Source organism: Chiloscyllium punctatum, chromosome 39 (assembly GCF_047496795.1).
Source record: "Chiloscyllium punctatum isolate Juve2018m chromosome 39, sChiPun1.3, whole genome shotgun sequence".
Lineage (NCBI taxonomy): Eukaryota > Metazoa > Chordata > Chondrichthyes > Orectolobiformes > Hemiscylliidae > Chiloscyllium > Chiloscyllium punctatum.
This window is the reverse complement of record NC_092777.1, coordinates 58592823-58619786: the sequence shown is the minus strand read 5'-3', so window position 1 is coordinate 58619786 and position 26964 is coordinate 58592823. Positions and strand designations below refer to the sequence as shown.

At 41.9% G+C, this 26964-nt stretch overlaps 1 protein-coding gene across 6 annotated transcripts in view; it reads left to right on the top strand.

The window, feature by feature from the left end:
• polg2 (polymerase (DNA directed), gamma 2, accessory subunit) overlaps positions 1–26964 on the top strand; it is a 59493-nt gene that overhangs the window by 17155 nt on the left and 15374 nt on the right. For all 6 annotated transcript variants that reach the window (XM_072558832.1, XM_072558833.1, XM_072558830.1 and 3 more), the window contains 5 exons: positions 1054–1183; positions 4120–4225; positions 9966–10139; positions 15832–15972; positions 24127–24207. In XM_072558832.1, coding sequence (XP_072414933.1) covers positions 1054–1183; positions 4120–4225; positions 9966–10139; positions 15832–15972; positions 24127–24207 — 632 coding nt within the window. The remainder of the gene's footprint in view (positions 1–1053; positions 1184–4119; positions 4226–9965; positions 10140–15831; positions 15973–24126; positions 24208–26964) is intronic.

Here is a 26964-nt window from a genome sequence, read left to right as displayed (position 1 = left end):
TGAATTGAATTGGTTGCAAACTGGGATCAGTGATGTGAGGGACCTCTGGAAGAGGATAAGATGAATCATTCACTCAATACTATGATGCTTCTGGCCCTTAGAAACGAGTTAAGTCATGGCAGTGAAGGATGCGCCGCAATTGGTCACAGTATTCTGGCTTTGGGAAATCTGAAAGGACATTGTCCGTACTTCCTCGTTCATATATTCTCATCCACGTAAATGGATGACCCTGTACTAGATGTGTCCATGAGAGCATTGCATAGAATATATTTACATTGTATTAACAACACAGAAGTAGGTTATTGATATAGGCCCACAACAATGTGTAGACACATGCAAGCTTCATCTTTCTGCCCTCATCTGATCCTATGAACATATTCTTTTCTCCTCCTGTGCTTGTCTAATTTACCCTTGAATACATTTGCACTATTTGCAGTGGCAAATGTTTGAAAACATAGGCATACATACAAAAGATATAGGAAAATTAGATATGTTAAATGCAAAGACTATTTTAGCATACGTGTGTGCTGTAGGGGTCGTAAGTAGTTGATTTGTTCTAAGATTGTTAAGTGACTGCATAAAAGTATTATCATTAGATTGTAAATTCAGAGACCTGGGTTTGAATCCCACCATATCAGATTTTGGAATTTGAATTCAGTGAAAATCTGGGATTAAAGGTGTAATGACTGTGAAACAATTTGTTAATTGTCAGAAACACTCACCTGGTTCACGAGTGTCATTTGGGAAGGGAACTGATATTCATATATAGTCTGGCCTATATCTGACTCTCGATCCACAGCAATATGATTGCTCTTAACTGCCTCTTTGGGTAATTTAGGGATAGGCAATAAATACTGACTTAGCCGGTGATGCTCACATCCTATAAATGAATAAAGTATAGAAATTAATTACATTATATCATATCAGACAAGTAAGGTAAGCATTTCAAAGTTAAAGCTAGCCATGATTTGTGAAAGGTTTTATTTCTAATGTTAATCATAAAATAATTCTTTATTTGAAGTCTGAAATGCACATTTTCTTGATTCTCTACAGGAGCTATTCGCGAATATGCTAGGTCTTTAAACCTTGTGAACAGGAAATTACCATTTGGTTTGGCTGAGATTGGAGTGTGTTATCAGTCCTTTCCTACTAGCAAACACCCAACTGCATATAACATAGTAAGGTGAGAGATTTAATTCAAGATATGTTGAATTCATGCTTAGTGTGTCATTGATCAGCTGTATTACTTTGTCACAAACATAAAACAATTTTTTTCTTAAAGGTGTCCGTGATGGTGAATCTGTGCTTGACCTTCTCTTGCTGCAACATGTTTTCAATCAGTTGGATCTCACAGGGGATCCCTGATTTTATGAATGTTCTACTTCTGACCATTCACGGTGGCTCAGTGGTTAGCACTGCAGCCTCGCAACACCAGGGACCCAGGTTCAATTCTAGCCTCTGGCCACTGTCTTTGTGGAGTTTGCACATTCTCCCTGTGTCTGCATGGGTTTCCTCTGGGTGCTCCAGTTTCCTCCCACCATCCAAAAGTGTGTAGATTAGGTGGATTGGCCATGCTAAATTACCCATTGTGTTAGGTGCATTAGTCAGGGGAAATGTAGAGAAATAAGGGAATGGATCTGGGTGGGTTACTCTTCGGAGGGTCGGTGTGGACTTGTTGGGCCGAAGGGCCTGTTTCCACACTGTAGGGATTCTAAGTCGTAATTACAAGTGAGTTCCTCTATTAGTATTAATGTTAAGAATCTAACATTCACTCAAAGAGATGTACAGCATGGGGGTGTTGGGGCGATGGGGGTGGTTTGGACAGGGTTGGGATCAGTGTTGTCGGGAGGCGAGAGGTGGTGTTGCATGAGAGTGGGTGTGGGGGCGGTGTTGCACAGTGTTGGGAGCGTGGGACGGTGTTGAATGAGGTTGGGGACTGGGGCGTCCATGTCGACCAGATATCCCAACCCAATCTAGTCCCACCTGCCAGCACCTGACCCATATCCCTTCAAACCCTTCCTATTTATATGCCCATCCAAATGCCTCTTAAATGTTGCAATTGTACCAGCTTCCACCACTTCCTCTGACAGCTCATTCCATACACGTGCCACCCTCTGCATGAAAAAGTTGCTTCTTACGTCTCTTTTATATCTTGCCCCTCTCACCCTAAACCTATGCTCTCTAGTTCTGGACTCCCCTACCCAAGGCAAAAGGCTTTGTCTATTTATCCTATCCATGCCCCTCATAATTTTGTAAACATTTATAAGGTCACCCCTCAGCCTCTGATGCTCCAGGAAAAACAGCCCCAGCCTGTTCAGCCTCTCCCTATAGCTCAAATCCTCCAACCCTGGCAACATCCTTGTCCAGGGGAACCTCGATAATCCGAATGTGATGGGAGGGCACTATTTCATTTCGATAATCGATTTGTTCGGTTAATCAATTAAATGCCTTTCCTCTGGGACTCGGACTTTTCAAAGCATGCAAGGCCCCTCCCCCACACCACACCATGCACAAACCTGTCCAACCCCCCCCCCCCCCCCCCCCCCCCAACCCATACACACCCGCCCCCTCTCTGGGGCACCTGGAGTGGACACCAACGAAAAGACTGCTGCAGTTGCCTTTGTGGGGTAAGTCTCCAAATAGAGCACGCAAGTGCACACACATGCAGCCACAGCCCCACACACAATGTTTTGCTGCAACTTTTTGACAGGTTCCAATTCGCCCTGTGCAGGACAATGCTGGAGAGGTTATCTGGGGAAGGGGTGTTTAGTTTAGGGGACACCCCTGTGTAGAACTCCAGGGAAAGTGAGAGGAGAGAGAGAGAGAGAGTGTCATTTGGAAACAGTGCCTGTTTAATCTCTGTGAACAAAAGACCACCATTGGAAACGCGCCTTTGATGTAATGTTTCCATCGGCACCTCAAGATCTCCTTCGGATAATCCGATTTTCAGATAATTGGTACTCTGATAATCAAGGTTCCGCTGTAGATCTTTTCTGAACCCTTTCAAGTTTCACACCTCCTTTTTGATAGGAAGGAGACTGGGATTGCATGCAATATTCCAACAGTAGCCTAACCAATGTCCTGTGCAGCTGCAACATGATGTCTCAACTCCTGTACTCAATTCTCTTGATCAACAATGGAAAGCATACCAAACACCACCTTCACTATCCTATCTACCTGTGACTCCACTTTCAAGGAGCTATGGATCTGCACTCCAAGATCTCTTTGTTCAGCAACACTCCCAAGGACCTTACCATTAGGTGTATAAATCCTGCTAAGATTTACTTTCCTAAAATTCAGCACCTCGCATTTATCTGGACTAAACTCCATCTGTCACTTCTCAGCCCATTGGCCCATCTGCTCAAGATCCTCTTGTAATCTGAGGTAACCTCTTTCACTGTCCATTACACCTCCAATTTTGGTGTCATCTGCAAACTCACTAACTGTACATCTTTTATGCTCACATCCAAATAATTTATATAAATGACGAAAAGTAGTGGACCCAGCTCCGATTCTTGGTCACAGGCCTCCAGTCTGAAAAATAACCCTCCACCACCCAATATTTTATATTCTACTGTATTGCACTCTGATTTGTACACAAATTGACTTGGGAATGGAACTTGGTTGTAACCTGGGGACTGCCTGTATGTTCCAACTTGTATATTCTGTTTCTTGCTTTTAAACCAGGGTCTTGATCACTTGATTTCCTGCTTCTAATGTATTTTAAGCACCCAAATTGCTTTCATCTTCTATATCACCTAGATTTCTCAATTCACAATGTTCCCTTTAGTTTTATAACTAAAAGCTGTACAACCTTTTTATAATTACGAATATTGAATTGAATATGCCACCATCTCATTAATATTATATTGTAATGTCTTGCAGTCTTCATCTGCACTATTTCCTATTTTAGTATTGTCTGTGAAAGTAAATGACCCTATTCAGTTGATCATTCTGTCATCTTAAGAAAAAATATCTTTTTAAAACAAAAAAAATGGAGAGGAGAAAGGAGTGTGGCGAGAAAGTCAATGTGCCAAGTGAAAATGTTAGAATCTAATGTAAAGTACAAATTAATTACTTTTGTTATGTTCTCAGTTTTAATTTCCCATTACTTTAAAGAACAGGGGAGGTGGATATTGCATCGTTAGTATGGTTTAGTTCTCCTCGGACTTCAGGCCAATGGCTAGACTACTGGATACGGCAGCGTTTGCTCTGGTGGAGAAAGGTAACAATAATCATTTTACTGGAATACAATTCATTATAAATTTCTATTCACTAAGTTGCTCTATTAGCAATGCTAACATGATCACATAATATTTGAAGATACAGTCCAGCTGCAGGGATAACTGACTAAATATGGTCAGCATCCTTCTATCTGGGTTAGATACTGGACATGCAGCAAATCAAGTCCACAGGGGATCCGGTATCTTCATGCAGTGCATTTTTTGCAGGTGGCTGAAGAAACCAATTCATGTGAAATAGGTTCTGCCACAACTGCTAGCTGTGAAATTATTACCAAGTATCATGGGTTATTTTGACATTGATGCAATTTGGGAGGGAGACGATGGTATCAGAGATAGCAGTATTACAACTGAATAAAGAATCAAAGTGTGGCGCTGTAGAAGCACAGCAGGTCAGGCACTATCCTGCTCCTTGGAGCATTTGGGCATAAGCCTATCATCAAGAGGGAGGTTGGGGGCGGGCGGGAAGGTAGGAGGGAAGAGGAAGTTAGGTGGGAACGTGATAGATGGATGCAGGTAGAGGTTAATTGTGATCGGTCAATGGGAAGGAAGATGAACAGATGAGAATAAGGTGGTGCCGAGTTGGAGGATTGGATCTGGGATTTGGAGGGGGTTAGTAGTGGGGGGGAATATTTGGATACTTGTGAAGTCTGTGTTGGTTGAAGAGTCCCAAGGTGGAAGATAAGGCAATCTTCTTCCATTTGGCTTGTAGTTTTGATTTGGCGGTAGAGACGGCCCAGGGCTTGCATGTCCTTGTTGGAGTGGGAGGTGGAGTTGAAGTCGTCGGCCACAGGGTGGTGGGGTTGTTTGGTGCGTGCTTCCCAGAGATGTTCTCTGAAACACTCTGCGAGTTGGCGTTCTCTCCCCAATGTAGAGGAGACCACATCAAGAGCAAAGGATGCAGTAGATGAGGTGGGTGGATGTGCAGGAAAATCTCAGATGTGAAAAGATCCTTTTGGGCCTTGGACGGAGGTGAGAAGAGAGGTGAAGGCACAGGTTTTGCACCTCGTGCAGTGGCACGGGAATGTGCCAGGTGTGGATGGGGTTGATTGGGGTGGGGGGGAGGGTGGTATGGACCTAACAAGGGAGTCGCAGAGCGAATGGTCTCTGCTGAACACATGGGGTGAGGATGAAATTATATCTTTGTGGGTGGTGGAAATGCCAGAGGATAATGACCTGTATTCAGAGATTATTGGGGTGGAAGGTGGGAACCAGGGTTCTAACCTTGTTGCGGTTGGAGAGGTGGGGTTTGAGAGCAAAGGTGATGCACTGGCGGGCATTGTTGATCAAATGAGAGGGGAAATTTGTGGTCCCTGAAATAGGACATCTGGGGTGTGTGGGGGGAGAAGTGTTGTCAAGGTAGCTGTGGGAGTCGGTTGTCGGAGATGGAGACAGAGGTCCAGGAAAGGGAGGTGGGTGTCAGAGATGGTCCAAGTGAACTTGAGGTCAGAGTGGAAGGTGTTGGTAAAGTTAGCGAATGTTCAACCTCTTCTTGGGAGCATGAGGTAACGCCAATAATCATCGATATTGCGGTGGAAATGGTGGAGGCTATTGACTGTGTAACTACATGTGAATAAAGGCAATTACAGAGGCATTAGGGAGAAGCTGGGCAGAATTGACTGGGAGAGGAGCCTAGCAGGGAAGACAGTGGAACAGCAATTACCCCCCGTTTCTGGGAGTAGTTCAGGAAACATAGCAAAAATGCATCCCGAGGTTAAAAAAAAGCATGGTACAGGGACAATGAGACAACTATGGCTAAGGAAGTCGGGGATAGTGTAAAACCAAAAAAGAAAGCATATAATGTGGTGAAAGGCAGTGGGAAACCAGAGGATTGGGAAGCTTAAAAGACCAACAGAGAGCAACAAAAAAGAAATAGGGAGAAGATTAAATGCGAGGGTAAGCTAGCCAGTAATAAAGGAAGACTGAGAGTTTCTTTAGATATCTAAGGAGCAAAGGAGAGGCAAAAGTGGACATCAATCCACTGGAGAGATAGTAGTGGGGAATAAGGAAATGGCTGAGGAACTGAATAGTTAGTATGTGTCAGTCTTCACATTGAAAGACATTAGTAATATTCCAAAAATTAAGAGAATCGGGACAGAACGGAGTATAGTGGCATTCACCAAGGAGAAGGTGTTAGAAAAACTGGCCTGAAAGTGGATACATCACCTAGACCAGATGGACTACACCCCAGAGTTTTAAAGGAGATAGCTGGAGAGGATAGTGGTGATCTTTCAGGAATTGCTCGAGTCAGGGAGGGTCCCAGAGGACTGTTAAATGGTGAACATGACACCCCTGTTTTAAAAAGGGAGAAAGCAAGTTACAGGCTGATTAGCCTAACCTCTGTCGTGGAATTATTTTCGAGTCTATTGTGAAGGATGAGATTTTGGAATACTTGGAAGTGTATGGTAAAATAGGGCAAAGTCAATATGGTTTCATCAAAGGGAAGTCATGCCTCACAAAGCTGCGAGAATTCTTTGAGGAAATAATGAATAGGTTAGACCAAGGAGGGCCAATGGATGTTATCTACCTCAACTTCAAGAAGGCGTTTCACAAGTTGCTGCACAGGAGGCTTCAGTTTCCCCATTTTCCCCTTCCCAACCCCTCCACCCCACCTTATCCCAGATCCAGCCTTCCAACTCTGCACTGTCCTACTTTCCCATCTTCCTTTCCACCTATCCGCTCCACCCTGCTCTCTGACCTACCACCTTCACCCCCACCTTCACTACCTATTGCATTCCCAGCTGCTTTCCACAACCCCCAGCCCCACCCTGCCCCCCCCCCCCCCTCCCATTTATTTCTCAGCCCCTTGGGCCACTCCCCTATTCCTGATGTTATGCTTGAAATGTTGACTGTCCTGCTCCCCGGATGCTGCCTGACCAGCTGTGCTTATCCCAGCACCACACTTTTCAACTTTGCATAACCTATGCCAAAATACATTGGAGCTTTGCCTTTGTGAAGATTACCTCAATTGTGATTTTATCCTTGCATGAAATTATTTCCCATGCTCAGAATTAACTCACCAAATTTCAACGTGACACCTCTTACTGCACCAGTGTGAAGGTGCAAACCTGAAAATTAGCCAAATATGGTAATTCAATATTTTAAACTTCACACAGATTTATATATCTTCAAGTGAGTAAAAAAAATTTTGTCCATTTTATGCTTGGATGAGATTGTAAGTTTGCTTGCTGAGCTGGTGGATTTGTTCTCAGATGTTTTGTCACTACACTAGATAACATCAGTGAGCCTCTGAAGCACTGGTGTTCTGTCTCGCTCGCTATTAATGTGTCTTGGTCTATTGTGGTGTGTGATATCATATTGAGTTCTTTTTCTAAGAGGTTGGTAACTGGTGTCAAAATCGTTATGTTTGTCCGGTTTGAATGCCAGCCCTCAAGGAATTCCAGTGCATGTCTATGTTTAGCTTTTCCCAGGATGGATATATTGTCCCAGTCAAACTGGTGTCCCTCTTCTTCTGTGTATGGATACTAGTGATGGTTTGTCATGTCTTTTGGTGGCGAGTTGGTGCTCATGTATCCTAGTACCTAGTTTCCTGCCCATCTGCCCAATGTAATGTTTGTTGCAGTCCTTGCGGAGTATTTTGTGTATGACATTTGTTCTGCTGGCTGTTGGTACAGGGTCCTTTTAAATTCATCAGGAGCTGTTTCAGTGTGGTAGGCTACCATGATGCCTAGGGGCCGGAGTAGTCTGGTTGTCATCTCTGAGATGTCTTTACTGAATGGCAGAGTGGCTAGAGTTAAATTGAATTGAATTTATTGTCATGTGTACCGAGGCACAGTGAAATGCTTTGTCTTGCGAGCAAAACAGGCAAATCACATCGTTAAGTAGCATCAATAAGTAACTAATAGGTAAGCAGTGGCAAAAACAAAAACACAGGTACAGGTGAATGATAAAAGTTTGAGAGTCCATTCAGTACTCTATGCAATCTCTGGGCATGTTGTCGTCTTAAGGTCTGTTGTGTAGGAATCGGCAGGCTATGTTTATTGGGTATCCATTGTTCCTGAATATGTTGTCAAGGTATTTTTTTTCCCCGCTTCTGTTAGTTTCTGCATGCTACAGTGTGTTGTGTCTTGTTTAAATAATGTCCTGATGCAGCTCCGTTTGTGGGTGTTGGGACGATTGTTCCTGTAGTTGAGTATCTAGTCAGTGTCTGTGGTTTTCCTGTAAACGCTGGTCTGTAATTCTCCATTGGCCTTGCATTTCACTGTGACCTCCAGAAAGTGGAGTTTGTTGTTCTCTTCCTCCTTGGTTGAACTTTATACCAATAAGGATGTTGTTTGTGTCTTTGTGGGTTTCTTCTAATTTGTTGCGTTTTGTGATGACAAAGGTGTCATCCACGCAGAGGACCCAAAATTTGAGCTGGATTTTGGGAAGGGCTGTTCGTTCTAATCTCTGCATAACTGCTTTTGCTGAGAGTCCTGATATTGGTGATCACGTAGGCATGCCACTGATTTGTTTGTAGGTCATGTCGTTGAAGGTGAAGTGGGTCGTGAGCCACAAATCTACTCGTTGAGGGTGCTGTCCTTGCTGGTGGAATTGGTGTTGTCAGGTGTTTGTGTCCTTGGTTCATCTAACAGTGAGGCCAGTGTTTCTTTTGGCTAGGATAACGTTTGTTGATGTGAATAGGGCCGGTTTCTACACAAACCTAAACAAGACCCAACGTGCCCAGAAACTCTAGCCACCCTGCCATACATTAAAGACATCTTGGAGATGACGACCAGACTACTCTGACCCCTAGACATCCATGGTAGCTCACAGGGCGAAAGTGAGGACTGCAGATGCTGGAGATCAGAGCTGAAAAATGTGTTGCTGGAAAAGCGCAGCAGGTCAGGCAGCATCCAAGGAGTAGGAGAATCGACGTTTCGGGCATAAGCCCTACTTCAGGTAGCTCACAACCTACCACCATACTGAAACAGCTCCTGATTCATTTAAAGGACCCCATATCAACAACCAGCAGAACTAATGTCATATATAAAATACCCTGCAAGGATTGCAACAAATATTACATTGGGCAGGAAACTAGCCACCAAAAGACATGACCCATATCACTAGTATCCATACACACAGACAAAGAGGGACACCAGTTCAACATCCATCCTGGGACAGGCTAAACAAAGACATGCACAGGAATTCCTAGAGGCCTGGCATTCAAACGGGAACTCCATTAACAAACATAATGAATGGAGCCCATTTACCAACCTCTCAGAAAAAGAACCGGAAGTGATATCACCCAACACAAGAGGCATTTGGATGGGTATATGAATAGGAAGGGTTTGGAGGGATATGGGCCAGGTGCTGACAGGTGGGGTTAGATTGAGTTGGAATATCTGGTCGGCATGGTTGGACCGAAGGGTCTGTTTCCATGCTGTACATCTCTATGACTCCATGACGGATAAATAGCAAGCAGGACTGAATGCCAGTGATTCATCGGAGGCTCACTGATGTACCTAGCATGGTGACGAAACGTCTGAGAATAAATCTACCAGCTTAGAGAACAAACTTACGACCTCATCCACAACCTGAGCTACAAGTCTTCTCCAAAATCGTATGCTTGGATGCTTGAAATTGTGCATTAATCAATTTTGGTGCCATTTTTCCTTGTTCTTATATTATGTAGGAAATGTAAAAGGTGATAGCTACATTGTTAATTGTTGCATAACATTTTCCGATGTTTTATTCTGTAAGTGTTATTTGGTTGTCTTGTAGTTTGCCAAAAATCCATCCAATTTTACAGCTGGTGATTTCCAGGATCATGATGGAACTAAAGGAGCAGCCCTGTATTTCAGTTTTCCATGGGGGACGGAACCAATTGAGAAGTTGCTAAATCTGGGAGATAAGCAACTTGTGCTTGAGCACCATGGAAATAAAACAAACTTAAAAGTATGTGTATAAAGCTTTTTTTTGTAGTATAAAATGTGTCATTACATAATGCTGAATTCTGCACAGAACATTTTATTGTATTTTCAAAATAGTTGTTATAGATTTCAAGTTGGATATCATCCCATTACTACCTTGCCTTGCTGAATTACCTGATCTCACCAAGAGTAGTCTACTAAAAAGTGAGGGGGATAAAAATCAGCCAAGGTTTGTTGCTTTTTTTATTTGAGCAATTCCAATTGCATGTGTGTGGATCACAAGTAAGAACAGAATTTGTGAAGCTAATATTAACTTTTGATGCAAATGCTCTCTTCTATGAATGTCTATGGAGCTTTTTGCACACTTTTGGTCATTTGGTAGAAAACTTGCATTTCAGTCAATGTCGTGAGTTCAAGTCCCAATCATTATTTGAGCATATTATCTAGGAATGTAGAAACATGAGAAGGCCATGCAACACCACCATTCAAATGATCAAGGCTGATCAAACCGTTCAATGCCTTTCATATACCCTATAAAACACAGAAATAGAGAACACACACCGGATCATCAACGCCACACTCACAGGAATCCGATTTACTAGAGAGGAAGAAAAGGACAATCAACTCCCATTCCTAGACGTGATGGTACAGAGAACACCTAACGGAGAATTCACCACAAAGGTATACAGGAAAGCCACACACACACAGACCAAGTCCTAAACTACGAAAGCAACCACCCCAACATATACAAAAGAAGTTGCATCAAGACACTCTTCAAAAGGGCCACAACACACTGCAGTACACCAGAACTGCAAAAAGAGGAAGAAGAACACCTCTACAATGTATTCGCCAAAAACGGATACCCTCGCAATTTCATCAACAGATGCCTAAGGGAAAGACAACAGAATGAGGACATGGCGCAACCCAAAGGACTAGCCACACTACCATACATCAAGAGCATTTCCGAACTGACAGCCAGACTACGGTGACCACTAGGACTCATAGCACACAAACCAACAGCCACTCTCGGACAACAACTCACCAGAACGAAGGACCCGATACCCAGCATGAGCAAAACCAATGTAGTGTACATAATCCCAAAAGGACTGCACAAAACACTACATAGGACAACCAGGAAGACAGCTAACGATCCGCATCCATGAACACCAACTAGCCATGAAATGACATGACCAGCTATCCTTAGTAGCCACACACGCAGATGACAAGCAACATGAATTCGACTGGGACAACACGACTATTATAGGACAAGCCAACAGAGAGCAGCCAGGGAATTCCTAGAGGCATGGCACTCATCCACAGATTCAATCAATAAACACATCGACCTGGACCCAATATACCAACCACTGCAATGGACAGCTGGAACTGACAACCGGAAGCGGCCGATTCAAACCACTGCAAATGGCGGTGGAAAGATCACAGAAGCGCTTCACAGGAGGCTCCCAAGCACTGAAGATGTCACCTAGACAGGGGACGAAACGTCTGCAACACAAATTCCCAGCTTGGCGAACAGAACCACAACAACGAGCACCCGAGCTACAAATCTTCTCACAAACTTTGAATCCTATAATCCTGTACATCACTGGCAATAAGAAATCTATCAATCTCTACCTTACATATATTCAAAGATGGAATTTCTGTGGCAGAGAATTCTAAAAGTTCAGAATGGTTTGAGAAAATAAACGTCTCCTCCAATCTAAGTGGCATGTCCCTTTTTTTTAAGCTGTGCCCTTTGGTTCTAGACTCCCTAACCAGGGAGAAAATCTTATCTGCATCTGCCCTTTATCCTTTTTAGTGTTTTATAAGTTTAATGAGATCATCTCGCATTCTTTGAAATTCTAGAGCATACAGGCCCAGTTTGACCACTCTTCATAGGAGTCCTGTCATTCCAAGAACAAGTCTGCTGAACCTTTGTTGCATTTTTTATAGCAATCATAGTTTTATTGAGATTAGGAGATCAAAACTGAACATAGTACTCCAGAAACTGTCTAAACAAGCTCTATACAATAGCAGAGTTTAGGTTAGAGTGGTGCTGGTAAAGCACAGCAGTTCAGGCAGCATCCGAGGAGCAGTAAAATCGACATTTTGGGCAAAAGCCCTTCATCAGGAATACCTGATGAAGGCCTTTTGCCCAAAACGTTGATTTTACTGCTCTTCGGATGCTACCTGAACTGCTGTGCTTTTCCAGCACCACTCTAATCTAATCTAAACTCTGGTTTCCAGCATCTGCAGTCATTGTTTTTACCTCTACAATAGCAGCAAGACATAACTACTACTGTTGTATTCAAATCCTCTTGTAATATTCAATTTGTCTGCCTTGTGGATTGCTAGGTCCCTTGGTACGTCTACTCTTTTCAACTTCTTATCATGTAAGAAATATTCTGCATGTCTGTTTCTCCTATCAAAGTGGATAATCTCACATTTTTCCATTTTCTGTTTCATTTTCCATGTTCTTGCCCATTCACTAACCCTCTCCAAAACTCCATCACAATACATGTTCCCACATGGCTTTGTATCATTTACAAATTTGGAAAAATTACATTTGACCCTGAACTCCAATTACTGATATGTTGTAAACTGCAGGGGCCCAAGTACTAATCCTTGTAGTGCCCTATTAATTACAGCCTGCCACCATGTGGATGATCCATTTGTTCTGATTCTGTTTTCTGTCTGTTAGCCAATCATTAATTCGGACCAACCCATTATCTCCATTCTATGTGCTTTAATTTTTCTCAGCAGCCTTCTATGGGGGACTTTATCAAGAGCCATATGAAAATATAAGTACACTGTCATTTATGAACTTTGTTAATAATAATATGTTCAAAAATTAGTCATAGAAACCATATAGTGCAGAAAGAGGCCTTTTGGCCCATCAGGTCTTCACTGGCTAACACCATATGGAGTTTTTACTATGGCCAATCCACCTGACTTGCACATATTTGGACTGTGGGAGGAAACTGCAGCACCTGGAGGAAATCCACATACAGGTTGAGAACATACAAACTCCACGTAGACAGTTGCCCAAGGCTCGAATAGAACCCGGGTCCCTGACTTCCACTGACATATAAAAATGGCATTTGACATTTGGCTAAAATGAATGTTGAAGGGTTTATGCCCGAAATGTCGATTCTCCTGCTCCTCTGCTGCCCCTGACTTGTTGTGTTTTGCCAGCAACGCACTCTCGACTAAAATAAATGCCAGTTAGAGACAGTGTCAGGGAGTTTGTAATCGGGAAGAGAGAAATAGCAAATAAGCCAAATTATTATTGTGTCTGCTTTCACCAAGGAAGGTACCAGAAATCCCTAGAACTAGCGATCCAAGTGCCCAAGGAGAAAGGGGGTTTGAAGGAAATTGTCATGGGTGTGAAGACTGTATTGGAGAAATTAATGAGTCTATATGTTGCTAAATCCCCAGGACCAGATGATCCACATCCAAGACTGTTGAAGGAGATGGTTATAGCGATAGTCAATGCATTGGTAATTCTCTCCCAAAATTCTATAGATTCTGGAATGATTTCTATGGATTGGAAGGTAGCAATGTCACCTAACTGTTTAACAAGGAAGAGAGAGAAGACAACTAATGACCTGTCAGCCTTACATTAGTAGTGAAAATATATAATCTATCCATTTCATCCATATGTTTATCCAATGACCGTTAAAATGCCCTTCAAGTTGGCAAGTCTACTGCTGTTGCAGGCATTGCGTCCCATGCCCCTACTTCTCTGAGTAAAGAAACTACCTCTGACATCAGTCCTATATCTATCACCTCTCAATTTAAAGCTATGTCCCCTTGTGCTAGCCATCACCATCCCAGGAAAAAGGCTCTCACTATCTGCTCTATCTAACCCACTGATTATCTTATGTCTCAATTAAGTCCCCGCTCAACCTTCTCTCTAATGAAAACAGCCTCAAGTCCCTCAGCCTTTCCTCATAAGATCTTCCCTCTGTATCAGGCAACATCCTAGTAAATCTCCTCTGAACCTTTTCCAAAGCTTCCATATTCTTCCTATAATGTGATGAGTTTTGATTTTCTGCATTTTGAACTATATAGTTACCAAAGATACTGTAATAATTCTTGAAAGACTACCATTGCCTATGTCTAGTTATGTATAGGACTTGCAGCATGCAAATTGCCTGCCATATTTGCCTATTAACCACAGTGAAACAAGGAGATGATGGCCTAGGGCTATTATCATTGAATTCACGGTCTGGCATATCTCCCATTTGGCCATTACCATCAGGCCAAGAGATGAACCCCGGTTCAATAGAGAATGAAAAAGGGCACGCAAGGAGCAGCACCTAGCATAAGTTCTCAAACTGGTGAATTGACTAAACAGGACTGCTTGCATAGCAAACAACGTAAACAGCCAATCATAGACAAAGCTAAGCGAGCCCACATCCACAAATCAAATCTACTTTCTGCTGTTCTACCACATCCAGTTGTGAATGGTGGTTGGCAATTGAACCTGTCACTGGAGAGGAAGACTTGACCAATATCCCCATCCTCAATGATGAAAGAACCAACACAACAGTATAAAAGGTAAGGCTAAAACATTTGCAGCAGTCATCAGTGAGAAGTGCTGAATGGATGAGCCATCACAGCCTCTGCATGGCCTCCAGCATAATAGATACCAGTCTTCAGCCAAGGAAAAAAGGGATGGAGCAACTGGATAATGCAAAGGCTTTGGGCTCTGACAACATTCTGGTGACTATACTAAAGCCATGCTCCAGCTCTTGGTGCTTCCCTAGCCAAGCTTTCCAGTACATTTACAATGATGGCATCTACCCAATAATGTGAAATATAGCCCAGGATGTCCTATATACGCACAACAGGACAAATCCAATCCAAGCAATGACTGCTGTATTAGTCTCTTCTCGATCAGTAAAGTGCTGGAAGGTGTCATCAGCAGTGCTATCAAGCATTATCTGCTCAGCAATAACCTGGTCAGTGACACCCAGTTTGGGTTCCGCTAGGGCCACTCCGTTTCTGGTCTCATTAGGTTAAGAGATTCTATTTATATGTTTGGGTTTCTTTGGGTTGGTGATGTCATTTCCAAAGAAACCCAAACATATAAATAGATAGCAGGAATTATCAGCAGTTCTTCGCCTGAGGCCCACTGGAGATGTTACCTAGTAGGGTGACAAAACCTCTGGAAATGAACCTTCCATCTCAGAGAGCAAACCTACATCCAAAACCTCAACCTGAGCTACAAATCTTCTCAAAACTCACTTCCGTCTAGAAAGACAAGGGCAGCAGATATGTAGGAACAGCATCTGCGTGTTCCCCTCCAAGCTTCACCAGCCTGACTTTGAAATATTTCATTGTTCATTCACTGTGACTAAATCAAAATCTTGGAACTCTTTCCCCAATGGCATTGCGGTTCAAGAACAGCATATGGACAGCAGAGGTTCAAGAAGGCAGCTCACCACACTATCTCAAAGGCAACTAAGAATGGACAATAAGTACTAGCCAGCCACATCCCATGAGTGAATTTTTTTAAAAAACTGGCAGTTCATTTTCAGTGAAATATCTTGATTTATTTGTGATTCATGATAATCATTATGTGAATCAAAGATCTTTGCTTTTAACCATGGCAAGAATGAGTGATTTTAGGTGATTTAATGATATGATTTTGCAATGGGGCTTACAGTGCTTAACAAATGAGCCCGTGCTTATCAGGACTTACTTATTTCTAAAAGGGTCGAGATGGGAGGAAGACTGTCATTCCACATGTTCTGTCCATAAGTGGGAATCTGGACCGAGGAGTATTAGCCCTTTTGTTTGATTCATTGCAACTTACTAAGAATGTTGAATCAAAACACAAATTCAACCAAAAGAAGGTACGTTATTTTGCAAAATGATTTGTATTTAAGTAAGATTCAGTAAACTGTTTGTTTCTCACTAATTGTGGAAAATAGCCAGAATTTGAACAAGAGTACTGCTTTTGCACATTTTAGCAAAATGATACCAATAGGTAACTCCTCAGATAAAATTTGAATGTCTTCTCCCCTTCCTTTAAGTCTCATTTGTGTATATCATCCTCTGGTTTCAATGAAGAGCATTTTATCTCCTGTCTCTGGCAACACATGCTTTTTAAATAGTTCATCTTGGTTTCTGCAAAGTATCTTCCCATACTTCTGTAGTGAATGTAACAAGGTCAGCCAGGTGGAAAACACAGAATGAATTCTATGATTGGGCCAGGTTAACAGCCCCAATCAGGGAGCCATGACTGACAGTTACAAACAGGAGTGTCTAAGGTTCTGTTCGCTGAGAGTTGACTCTGAGGAAGCCAGACCATGTCAAGTACAATGCACGTGCAAATAAAGGGTGACTTGATGGGTTACCGGCCTCCGTGGTGTTATTTCAGTGCTAACAAGAGGAAAAAATATGATCCTGAATAAATTGCTTGCAACAGCCGTCTTTAAATTGGGGTGAGCATTTCTAGTATTTTGCCGATATTTGGGAAGCTTGACCCATTTGACCCTGCCATGGAAGACTGGGACAGTATGTGGAAAGACTGGATTTTTTTTTCTAGGTAGATCAAAAGTAACATATAATTCTCCTGACAGTGTGTGGACCTGCAGCTCTTTTTGGTTATTAAGAGCCTAACATTTCCTGAAGCACCAGATACTAAAACCTTTCAAGAGTTAACAGATTTAGTTAAGGAATATAACAGGAACAGTTAAGGAATAATAGTATTACAGTGTGTTAGTGTATTAGTGTATTACAGTGTATTAGTGTGTTACAGTGTGTTCTTTGGTCGGATCGGCTGGTAGTTGCCTGTAGTGTTCCTGGTTGTTCAGTTGTCGGTACACTTCCTTGCAGTAATCTGTTCTATTCTGAATGACAACTAATCCTCAGAATTAGTTTTTGTTCTTTGTTACATTAGGTCCGAACGATCTGTTGAAAGGCAAAGCTTTCTAGTAGTTAACTCCTTAAATTCATCTGCAGGGCAATCCTTGTCCTTGGTGGCAATAAAGTATCCAGTTTATCAAGCAGGTGTCAAAGCAGTTTTGTTCATGTAGCCTCTACTCTGCCTTTTGCCAGATGTGGCTAATTGCTTTCAATTCCTGTTTAGGTTTGTCCTTGTCCATTAGTAGTTTATTCCAGACAGATTTGTTGCTGCTTCTTTCTGTGTGTAACAATTTGCCTTTTGTTGATTTGTTCAATCCATGAACCGTTATTAAAGTTCAGAAATTTATAATATCCTTCCAAAACCATATTCTGTACTTCAGTTATGATTTCACCAAATCTCTGTACAATTACAGAAAGGGTTAATCCCAAGGACACTTAAATCATTCTGAATGGTTTTTAACAACAGAAGTAGAGTTGAGGCCGGAATCAATGTTGAAGCATGTTTAAGGGGCTGAATGGTCTACAACTAATTTGTACATGCAGGTCGTTCCGCTATAATGTGTGTTTCATTAATTCAAATTTGCTGTATTACAACTGGGGAGACTGTTTCTAACGCATTAACTTTTAAAATGTGTGGTGGCTGTACATCGCCAACACTTTAAGCATTGTTTCTAAAGCACAATCTTTCTGTATTGGGGGGATTGCACAAGAATGCAACCATCGCATTACAGAAGAACTACCTGTATGTTCTTTTGCACACTTGTTCACCAATAAGACCATTTTTAAAAAATATGGAACAGGAGAGGCTGTTTGACCCCTCTAGTCTGCTCCACTATTCCATGGGATCAAGGCAGATCTAACATTGTTCATATCCATTTTCCTGCATTTTCCCCATCACCCTTAATTTCCCTACTGATCAAGGATCTCAGCCTTAAATATAAACAATAAATCTGCCCCCACTGCTGTCTGTGGCAAGGAGTTCCAAAGACTCAACCCTCTGAGAGAACAAATTCCTCCTCATATCAGTATTAATTGGCTCCCTTTTTTCTGAGACTATGCCCTCTAGTCCTCAAAGTCCCATGAGGGGAAATACCTCTCAGCATTTACCGACAAACAGCCTACCCTGCCCAAGCCCCTTAAGAATTCTGTATGTTTTAATGCAATCACCTCTCATTCTTCTCCACTCCAGTGGGTAGAATCCCAATTTAGCCTTTGCTTACAAGACAGTCTCTCCATGCTGGGCATCATCCTAGTGAACTTTCTCTGAACTGTCCCTAAAGAAATTATATCTTTACCTAAATAGGGGAACCAAAGTTGCTCATGGTATGCCAGATGTGGTCTCACCCGTACCTTGTACACTTGCAGTAAGACTTTTGAAATAAGGGGCAACATTCCATTAGTCTTCCTGATTATCTGCTTCACCTGTGTGCTAGCTTTCTGTATTTCTCAAGCGCCTTTGTGTTGTAGCTTTGTGCATTTTTTTTCTCCATTTAGATTACTGTTCTTTTGTCCTCCCATCCAAAATGAACAATTTCAATTTTCAATGACAACTTAACCTATCAATATCTCTCTGTAAACTATATGTATCTCTGCCTTTCCATCGATTTTTGTGTGGTCTGCAAATTTGGCTATACTGCCTTCACTACCTACCTTCCTCCAAGTTATTGTAAACAGATGTGGTCCCAGCACTGATCCACATGGAACCCCACTGGTCACAAATCACCAACCTGAGAAAGAACCCCCTATCCCCACTCACTGTTTTCTGCCCATGAGCCAATTCTCTTTACATGTCAATGTACCACCACTAACACCATAGGCTCTTAGCTTATGACTTAACCTTTTGTCAGGTACCTTGTTGAGCACCTGACAGGTGACTTTTACCCCAAATACAAACATTTGCTGGTGAAATTGAGCAGTTCTGGCAACATCTGTGCAAAGAGAAGTAGGTTTGTCCATTGTGATTCTTCACGAATGAAAGAAGAAAGTGCTGGAGAAATTCAACTGGTTTGGCAAAAACTGCAGAGAAAGGAGAGTTAACATCTTGAGTCTGATATGACTCCTCTTTAGGACCTCTACCTTTCTGGCTGGGAAAAAAGCAGTTCCTCTATCCAGCACTTTGTTTTTATTTCAGGTTTACAATATTGGCATATTTTTGTTTTTATACAACTTCTTCAGAACTGATTATTTTATTTTGGTTACTTTCCCACCTAGCTTTGTACCATAAAACCTGGACATGTCCTTCGTGTAAAATGTAGATGAGCATTTATTCTTATGGCTCTCCACTAATAAGACTACCAACCTGAAAATTATAGTGTTATACTGACTTCTGTCTGTAAGTTCAATTGCATAAGGCCTTATTGTGTGCAACTATTGTTTTGTATCCTGATTTATTGAATACCTTTCTAAATGTACAATTTCTAATGGTTCTTCATTATTTTCCTTGCTAGTTATGACCTTAAGCTCAATAAATTTGTCTAATATGATTTATTTTTCATAAAACTTGACTTGGCCTAATCATTTATGATCATGTAAGTGCTTGCAAAGAAAACTAGCCTTTAGCGCTGTTTTCTTTCACTCCTATCTAGATTGGCAATGTTATATTTGCAATCTTCCAATCTGAAGTTGTTGGTGGGTTCACCAAGCACCTTGATTTTCTTTCAAACATTTTGTCTCCCTCCGGGTGACATCTTCCCTATTGTATAACCTCCAGATGAAGCACTTTTGTCGTGATCTGCCCTGAATTTATACAGTTCTATTTTGTCAGGTGACTCTACTTCTAGTTTTGTACTGAAGTGATCTGATGGGGTCTATTTCAACATGTTTGTTTATGAAACCAATAGATGAATACCAGGCCTCCAGGAATTCCCAAGCTTGTCTTTCTTTAGCCTGAAAGAAAAGAAACACTGATACAAAGTCTTTGCCAATAAAAGGCATCCTAACAGCTTCATCCACTGATGCCTGGCATACAAACAACACCAAGACAACACTGGTTGTCAAAATCCCTCCCCCCCCCCCCCCCCCCCCCCAAAAAAAACATTCTGACTACACAATCCTGCATGAGGATGTCTCGGAACTGACAGCAAGACTTTTGTCTTCTGGGAATAATGACAGTACACAAACCAGAAGCCATACTTCACCAGTAAACATTCCAGGACAAAAGACTCCATACCCACAAAATGCAGGAGAAACACGATGTTTAAAATACCTTTCAGCAACTGTGAGAAAATTTACATAGAACAAAAGGGCAGGAAATTCGCTGCTAGAATACACTAAGATCAGCTTGCAATACAACAACATGACCAGTTGTCCCTCATATCAATACACACTGACAATGAAGGGCACCAATTCAACTGGGCAGCGTTACAATACTGGGCCGGCTAAACAAAGACAAGTTTGGGAATTCCTGGAGGCCTGGTATTCATCCACTGGTTTAATAAACAAACACGTTGAAATAGACCCCATCAGATCACTTCAGTACAAAACTAGAAGTAGATCCACCTGACAAAATAGAACTGTATAAATTCAGGGCAGATCACGACAAAATTGCTTCATCTGGAGGTTACACTACAGTGAAGATGTCACCCGGAGGGTGACGTTGAAATAGACCCCATCTACAGACCACTTCAGTACAAAAATAGACTGTAAATTGGAGAAAGGCCAATTTTGATGGTATGAGGCAAGAACTTTTGAAGGCTGATTGGAGGCAGATGTTCATAGGTAAAGGAAAGGCTGGTAAATGGGAAGCCTTCAGAAATGAGATAACAAGAATGCAGAGAAAGTATATTCCTATCAGGGTGAAGGGAAAGCTGGTAGGTATAGGGAATGCTGGATACTAAAGAAATTGAGGATTTGGTTAAGAAAAAGAAGGAAGCATATGTCAGGTATAGACAGGATAGATCGAGTGAATCCTTAGAGTATAAAGAAAGTAGGAGTATACTTAAGAGGGAAATCAGGAGGGCAAAACGGGGACATGAGATAGCTTTGGCAAATACAATTAAGGAGAATCCAAAGGGTTTTTACAAATATATTAAGGACAAAAGGGTAACTAGGGAGAGAATAGGGCCCCTCAAAGATCAGCAAGGCGGCCTTTGTGTGGAGCCACAGAAAATGGGGGATATTTTGCATCAGTATTTACTATTGAAAAGGATATGGAAGATAGAGACTGTAGGGAAAAAGATGGTGGCATCTTGTAAAATGTCCAGATTACAGAGGAGGAAGTGCTGGATGTCTTGAAACAGTTAAAGGTGGATAAATCCCCAGGACCTGATCAGGTGTACCCGAGAACTCTGTGGGAAGCTAGAGAAATGATTGCTGGGCTTCTTGCTGAGATATTTGTATCATCGATAGTCACAGGTGAGGTGTCAGAAGACTGGAGGTTGGGAAATGTGGTGCCACTGTTTAAGAAGGGTGGTAAAGACAAGCCAGGGAACTATAGACTGGTTGAACCTGACCTCTGTGGTGGGCAAGTTGTTGGAGGGAATCCTGAGGGGGACAGGATGTACATGTATTTGGAAAGGCAAGGACTGATTCGAGATAGTCAGCATGGCTTTGTGGGAAATCATGTCTCACAAACTTGATTGCGTTTTTTGAAGAAGTAACAAAGAAGATTGATGAGGGCAGAGCAGTAGATTGATCTATATGGACTTCAGTAAGGCATTCGACAAGGTTCCCCATGGGAGACTGATTAGCAAGGTTAGATCTCATGGAATACAGGGAGAACTAGCCATTTGGACACAGAACTGGCTCAAAGGTAGAAGAGCCAGTGGTGGTGGTGGTGGAGGGTTGTTTTTCAGACTGGAGGCCTGTGACCAGTGGAGTGCCACAAGGGTCGGTGCTGGGCCCCTCTACCTTTTGTCATTTACATAAATGATTTGGATGCGAGCATAAGAGGTACAGTTAGTAAGCTTGCAGATGACACCAAAATTGGAGTTGTAGTGGACAGCGAAGAAGGTTACCTCAGATTACAAAGGGATCCGGACCAAATGGGCCAATGGGCTGAGAAGTAGCAGATGGATTTTAATTCAGATAAATGCGAGGTGCTGCATTTTGGGAAAACAAATCTTAGCAGGACTTATACATTTAATGGTAAGGTCCTAGGGAGTATTGCTGAACAAAGACACCTTGGAGTGCAGGTTCATAGCTCCTTGAAAGTGAAGTTGCAGGTAGATAGGATAATGAAGAAGGCGTTTGGTATGCTTTCTTTTATTGGTCAGAGTATTGAGTACAGGAGTTGGAAAGTCATGTTGCGGCTGTACAGGACATTGGTTAGGCCACTGTTGCAATATTGTGTACAATTCTGGTCTCCCTTCTTTCGGAAGGATGTTGTGGAATTGAAAAGGTTCAGAAAAGATTTACAAGGATGTTGCCAGGGTTGGAGAATCTGAGCTACAGGGAGAGGCTGAACAGGCTGGAGCTGTTTTCCCTGGAGTGTCTGAAGCTGAGGGGTGACCTTAGAGGTTGACAAAATTATAAGGGGCATGTATAGGATAAATAGACAAAGTCTTTTCCCTGGGGTCGGGGAGTCCAGAACTAGAGGGCATAGGTTTATGGTGAGAGGGGAAAGATATAAAAGAGACCTAAGGGGCAACTTTACCACGCAGAGGGTGGTACATGTATGGAATGAGCTGCCAGAGGATGTGGTGGAGGCTGGTACAGTTGCAACGTTTAAGAGACATTTGGATGGGTATATGAATAGGAAGGGTTTGGAGGGATATGGGCTGGATGCTGGCAGGTGCGACTAGATTGGGTTGGGATATCTGGTCGGCATGGACGGGTTGGACCAAAGGGTCTGTTTCCATGTTGTACGTCTCTATGACTCTAGATGTGGAACCACTTGACACAATAGAACTGTATAAATTCCGAGCAGATCACAATGAAAGCATTTTTCTGGAGCTCACACAGCAGTGAAAATGTCATCCTGGAGGGAGATGAAACATTTGCAAGAAAATCAAACAGCTTAGTAAACCGACCAACAAGCTTCAACTACACCCCAAGCTACAGATTTTGGTTAAAACTTTAAACCTTCCAGTCTGCTTAAATAGCTATGTAACGTTATCGGCACTTTTGCAACCTGATCACCCCATTGTTTTTAATGTTTGCGCACATTTCACATGTCTTGCAATTATTAGATTTTGTTCACTTCACATTGGATGAGGTGGAGTTTTAAGCTGATTCAGTTTATTTATGCAGTTTGATACTTTCTTATATAGAAGGCAAAACCAATTAAAATGTTATTGAAGTAGTTCTTAAATAATGTTTTTACTATTTTCCCTACTTATTCGCAACAAATTAGTAGTGGCAGTTATAAGTAAAAATGGAAAATTGCACAACATATTTTAATAACCACCAAGAATATCCAATTTTCTAGTGGGAATCTTTCTATCAAATCTTATTTCTGCATCCATCTTCCAAATTTGATGTTTGAAGCTATGGCTTTCTCAGTCCTTGTAAGACTTGTTTCTGGTTCTCAGCATAGCTTTCTGTTTTCCCGTACTACTGCCTATTGTCAGTATACACTTACAGGTTATGCTCCCTGAAGCTTTTTCTGCCATACTATATGCTACTATTTGTGCTTCTAATTTTATTGATGCCATTTAATAGTGTGTTTGTCAGTTTGAGTGTACACATATCCCTTGTGGGGAGATGGGACCTGAATGATGCGCATCTCCCTCTCCCAAATCAGCTATTTCAGTGAGAGATTAACTTTGAGGATGGTGTCACTTCATATCAAAACAAGTTCCAATGTTTGCTATGGCAATTAGAGATACTTCGACAAACATTGTAATTAATGTGTTTTTTTCATAGTGTTCAGCGATATTACAGACTTGATAGCGAAACCACAAAACCACCAGATGACAGGAACTGATACTCCGGAAGCATTTGTTGCAACTAAATTTAACAAATATATTGCTGAAATGTGCAAAAACAGATGTGCACTGAAGTCAGTTTGCAAAATAAATAAGCAAAATAATTTTATTTAGTAGTTCTGTGCCTATAAGGTAGTTTTGGGTCATTTATAAATTGGACTGTTGGTTTTCTTTTACCACTAGTTATGTCAGTGCTATCTAGTAAGTTAATTTATTGCCGCGGTTTAAACATTTTCTTTGCTGAAAATAATGTCACAGCTGTTCCATTTTTAGGTGCTAAAACTTCATCCACGGTTATCTCCAATTAAAGTGGGTTTGGACATGGGCAAGGGACCTACAGTTGAGTTGCGTCAGGTATGTTTGTGAAGAACTCCAGAAACAATGAAAATAGGCCACTGATCAACTTTCTTGCCCGATGATTTAGATCGCATAACTTGCTTTGTTCAAACCAAGTTGCAATCACGTGGCCTTGCAACATCTGTTACACTGTTCTGAATTTTTAAATTGTGTTTGAATGCAAATAGCGTATTTGTATTCAGTAAAAAAGCTTTCATCAGTGAGGACTTCTTGCTCTATGTGCTTTTGGAACCTGAACAATCTATCTAAATGACAGTTTGTGATCATGCTACATCGTGGAATAGTTTACACAAATAAGAATATTTATTTTGTGGCGGGGGAGGGGGGGGATAGAATTTTTTTTTATTCGCAGAATGTGGACAGCTCTGGCCAATCCAGCATTTACTGCCCAGAAGGCAGTTAAGAGCTAACCACATTGCTGCTGATCTGCAGCAGACTTGGGTAGGGACAGCAGTTTCCTTCCCTAAAGGACATTAGTGAACCAGATGGGATTTTCCACGATCAACAATAGTTTCATGGTCATTGATAGGTTAGTTGCAGTTGAATAGGACAGTGAAGAAGGCATTCGATATGCAATCCTTAATTGGTCAGAGAATCAAGTAAAGAAGTTGGGAGGTCATGCTCTGGCTGTACTGGACATTGGTTAGACCACTTTTGGAATATTGCATGCAATTCTGGTTTCCCTCCTATTGGTAGAATGCTGTGAACCCAGGGGTGGAGGGTTTGAGCTATACGGAAAAGCTGAATAGGTGGGGCTGTTTTCCCTGGAGCTTTGGAGGCCGAGGGGTGACTTTTTAGAGGTTAATAAAATCGTGAGGGACGTGGATAGGATAAATAGACAAAGTCTTTATTCTGGGATGGGGGTGTCCAGAACTAGAGCATGGGTTTAAGGTGAGAGGGGAAAGATTTAAAAGGGACCAAAGGGGCAACTTTTTCATGCAGAGGGTGGTGCGTGTATGGAACGAGCTGCCAGAGGAAGTGGTGGATTTTTATTGAGTTCACATTCCACCATCTGTCATGGTGGGTTTTGAACTTGGGTCCCCAAAGGATTACCTAGGTCTCTGAAATAGTACTTTAGTAATATTACCACTAGGCCTTCCCAAGCTCCGTCAATTAAATAATTAAAGAGAAGATGTTATATTTCTGTACTGTAAATGATCTTTGGAAATCACTAAATCAATTTAGATGCAGGCCTTATGTGTTTCCAAAGATATGAAATTTATCAGAACTACAATGAAATAATAACTGCCAAATATTTCCACTTGCCACTGTCATTAAGAAACTCACTTCTTAATTGTTAGGGATTGGTCACAAATTGCAATTTATTGTAAATGAAGATTTTAGAAAACAGCATGTGGTATGATATTATCACATTTAACATCTTTATCAATTTATCGTTGCTAGTCTAGTTCAGCAAGACAGCACTTATGTTTCTAAAAAAAAACCAATTACAGTTGATGTGAAAATATCTTCTTAAAGTCAGCATTTGTAATTTTATGGTGTGCTGCAAAGAAAGATGGAAGATAAATTTGTTACTTTAAAATAACTGTTAACACTTATATAAAAAGCAAAGTGTTGTAGCATATGGAGACCTAGACCATTGAAAGCCTGAAGGTATTGTTAGATGGTTTTTCTTAAAGCACAATTTCTATTCTCTCCCTTCCACTACCAAAAACAGTTTATATTGAGCAGCAACCCAACTATGAGTTTTAGCAATTACTTGTCAGAAAACTTGATCACAAGGTGACAATATGGGACGAGGGCAACATAGAACATAGAACAATACAGCACAGAACAGGCCCTTCGGCCCACGATGTTGTGCCGAACATTTGTCCTAGCTTAAGCACCTATCCATGTACCTATCCCGCTTAAAGGTCACCAATGATTCTGACTCTGCCACTCCCACAGGCAGCGCATTCCATGTCCCCACCACTCTCTGGGTAAAGAACCTACCCCTGACATCCCCCCTCTACCTTCCACCCTTCACCTTAAATTTATGTCCCCTTGTAACACTCTGTTGTACCCAGGGAAAAAGTCTCTGACTGTCTATCTATTCCCCTGATCATCTTATAAACCTCTATCAAGTCACCCCTCATCCTTCTCTGTTCCACTGAGAAAAGGCCTAACACTCTCAACCTATCCTCGTACGACCTATTCTCCCTTCCAGGCAACATCCTGGTAAATCTCCTCTGCACCCTCTCCAAAGTTTCCACATCTTTCCTAAAATGAGGCGACCAGAACTGCACACAGTACCCTAAATGTGGCCTTACCAAGTTCCTACACAGCTGCAACATCACCTCACGACTCTTGAATTCAATCCCTCTGCTAATGAACACATAGGCCTTCTTACAAGCTCTATCCACCTGAGTGGCAACTTTCAAAGAGCTATGAACATAGACCCCAAGATCCCTCTGCTCCTCCACCTTACTAAGAACCCTACCGTTAACCCTGTATTCCGCATTCTTATTTGTCCTTCCAAAATGGACAAGCTCACACTTGACAGGGTTGAACTCCATCTGCCACCCCTCAGCAGAGCTCTGCATAATATCTAATTCCCTTTGCAGCCGACAACAGCCCTCCTCACTATCCACAACTCCACCAATCTTCGTATCGTCTGCAAATTTACTGACCCACCCTTTGACTCCCTCTTCCAAGTCATTAATAAAAATTACAAACAGCAGAGGACCCAGAACTGATCCCTGCGGAACTCCACTTGTGAATGGGCTCCAGGCTGAATATTTACCATCTACCACC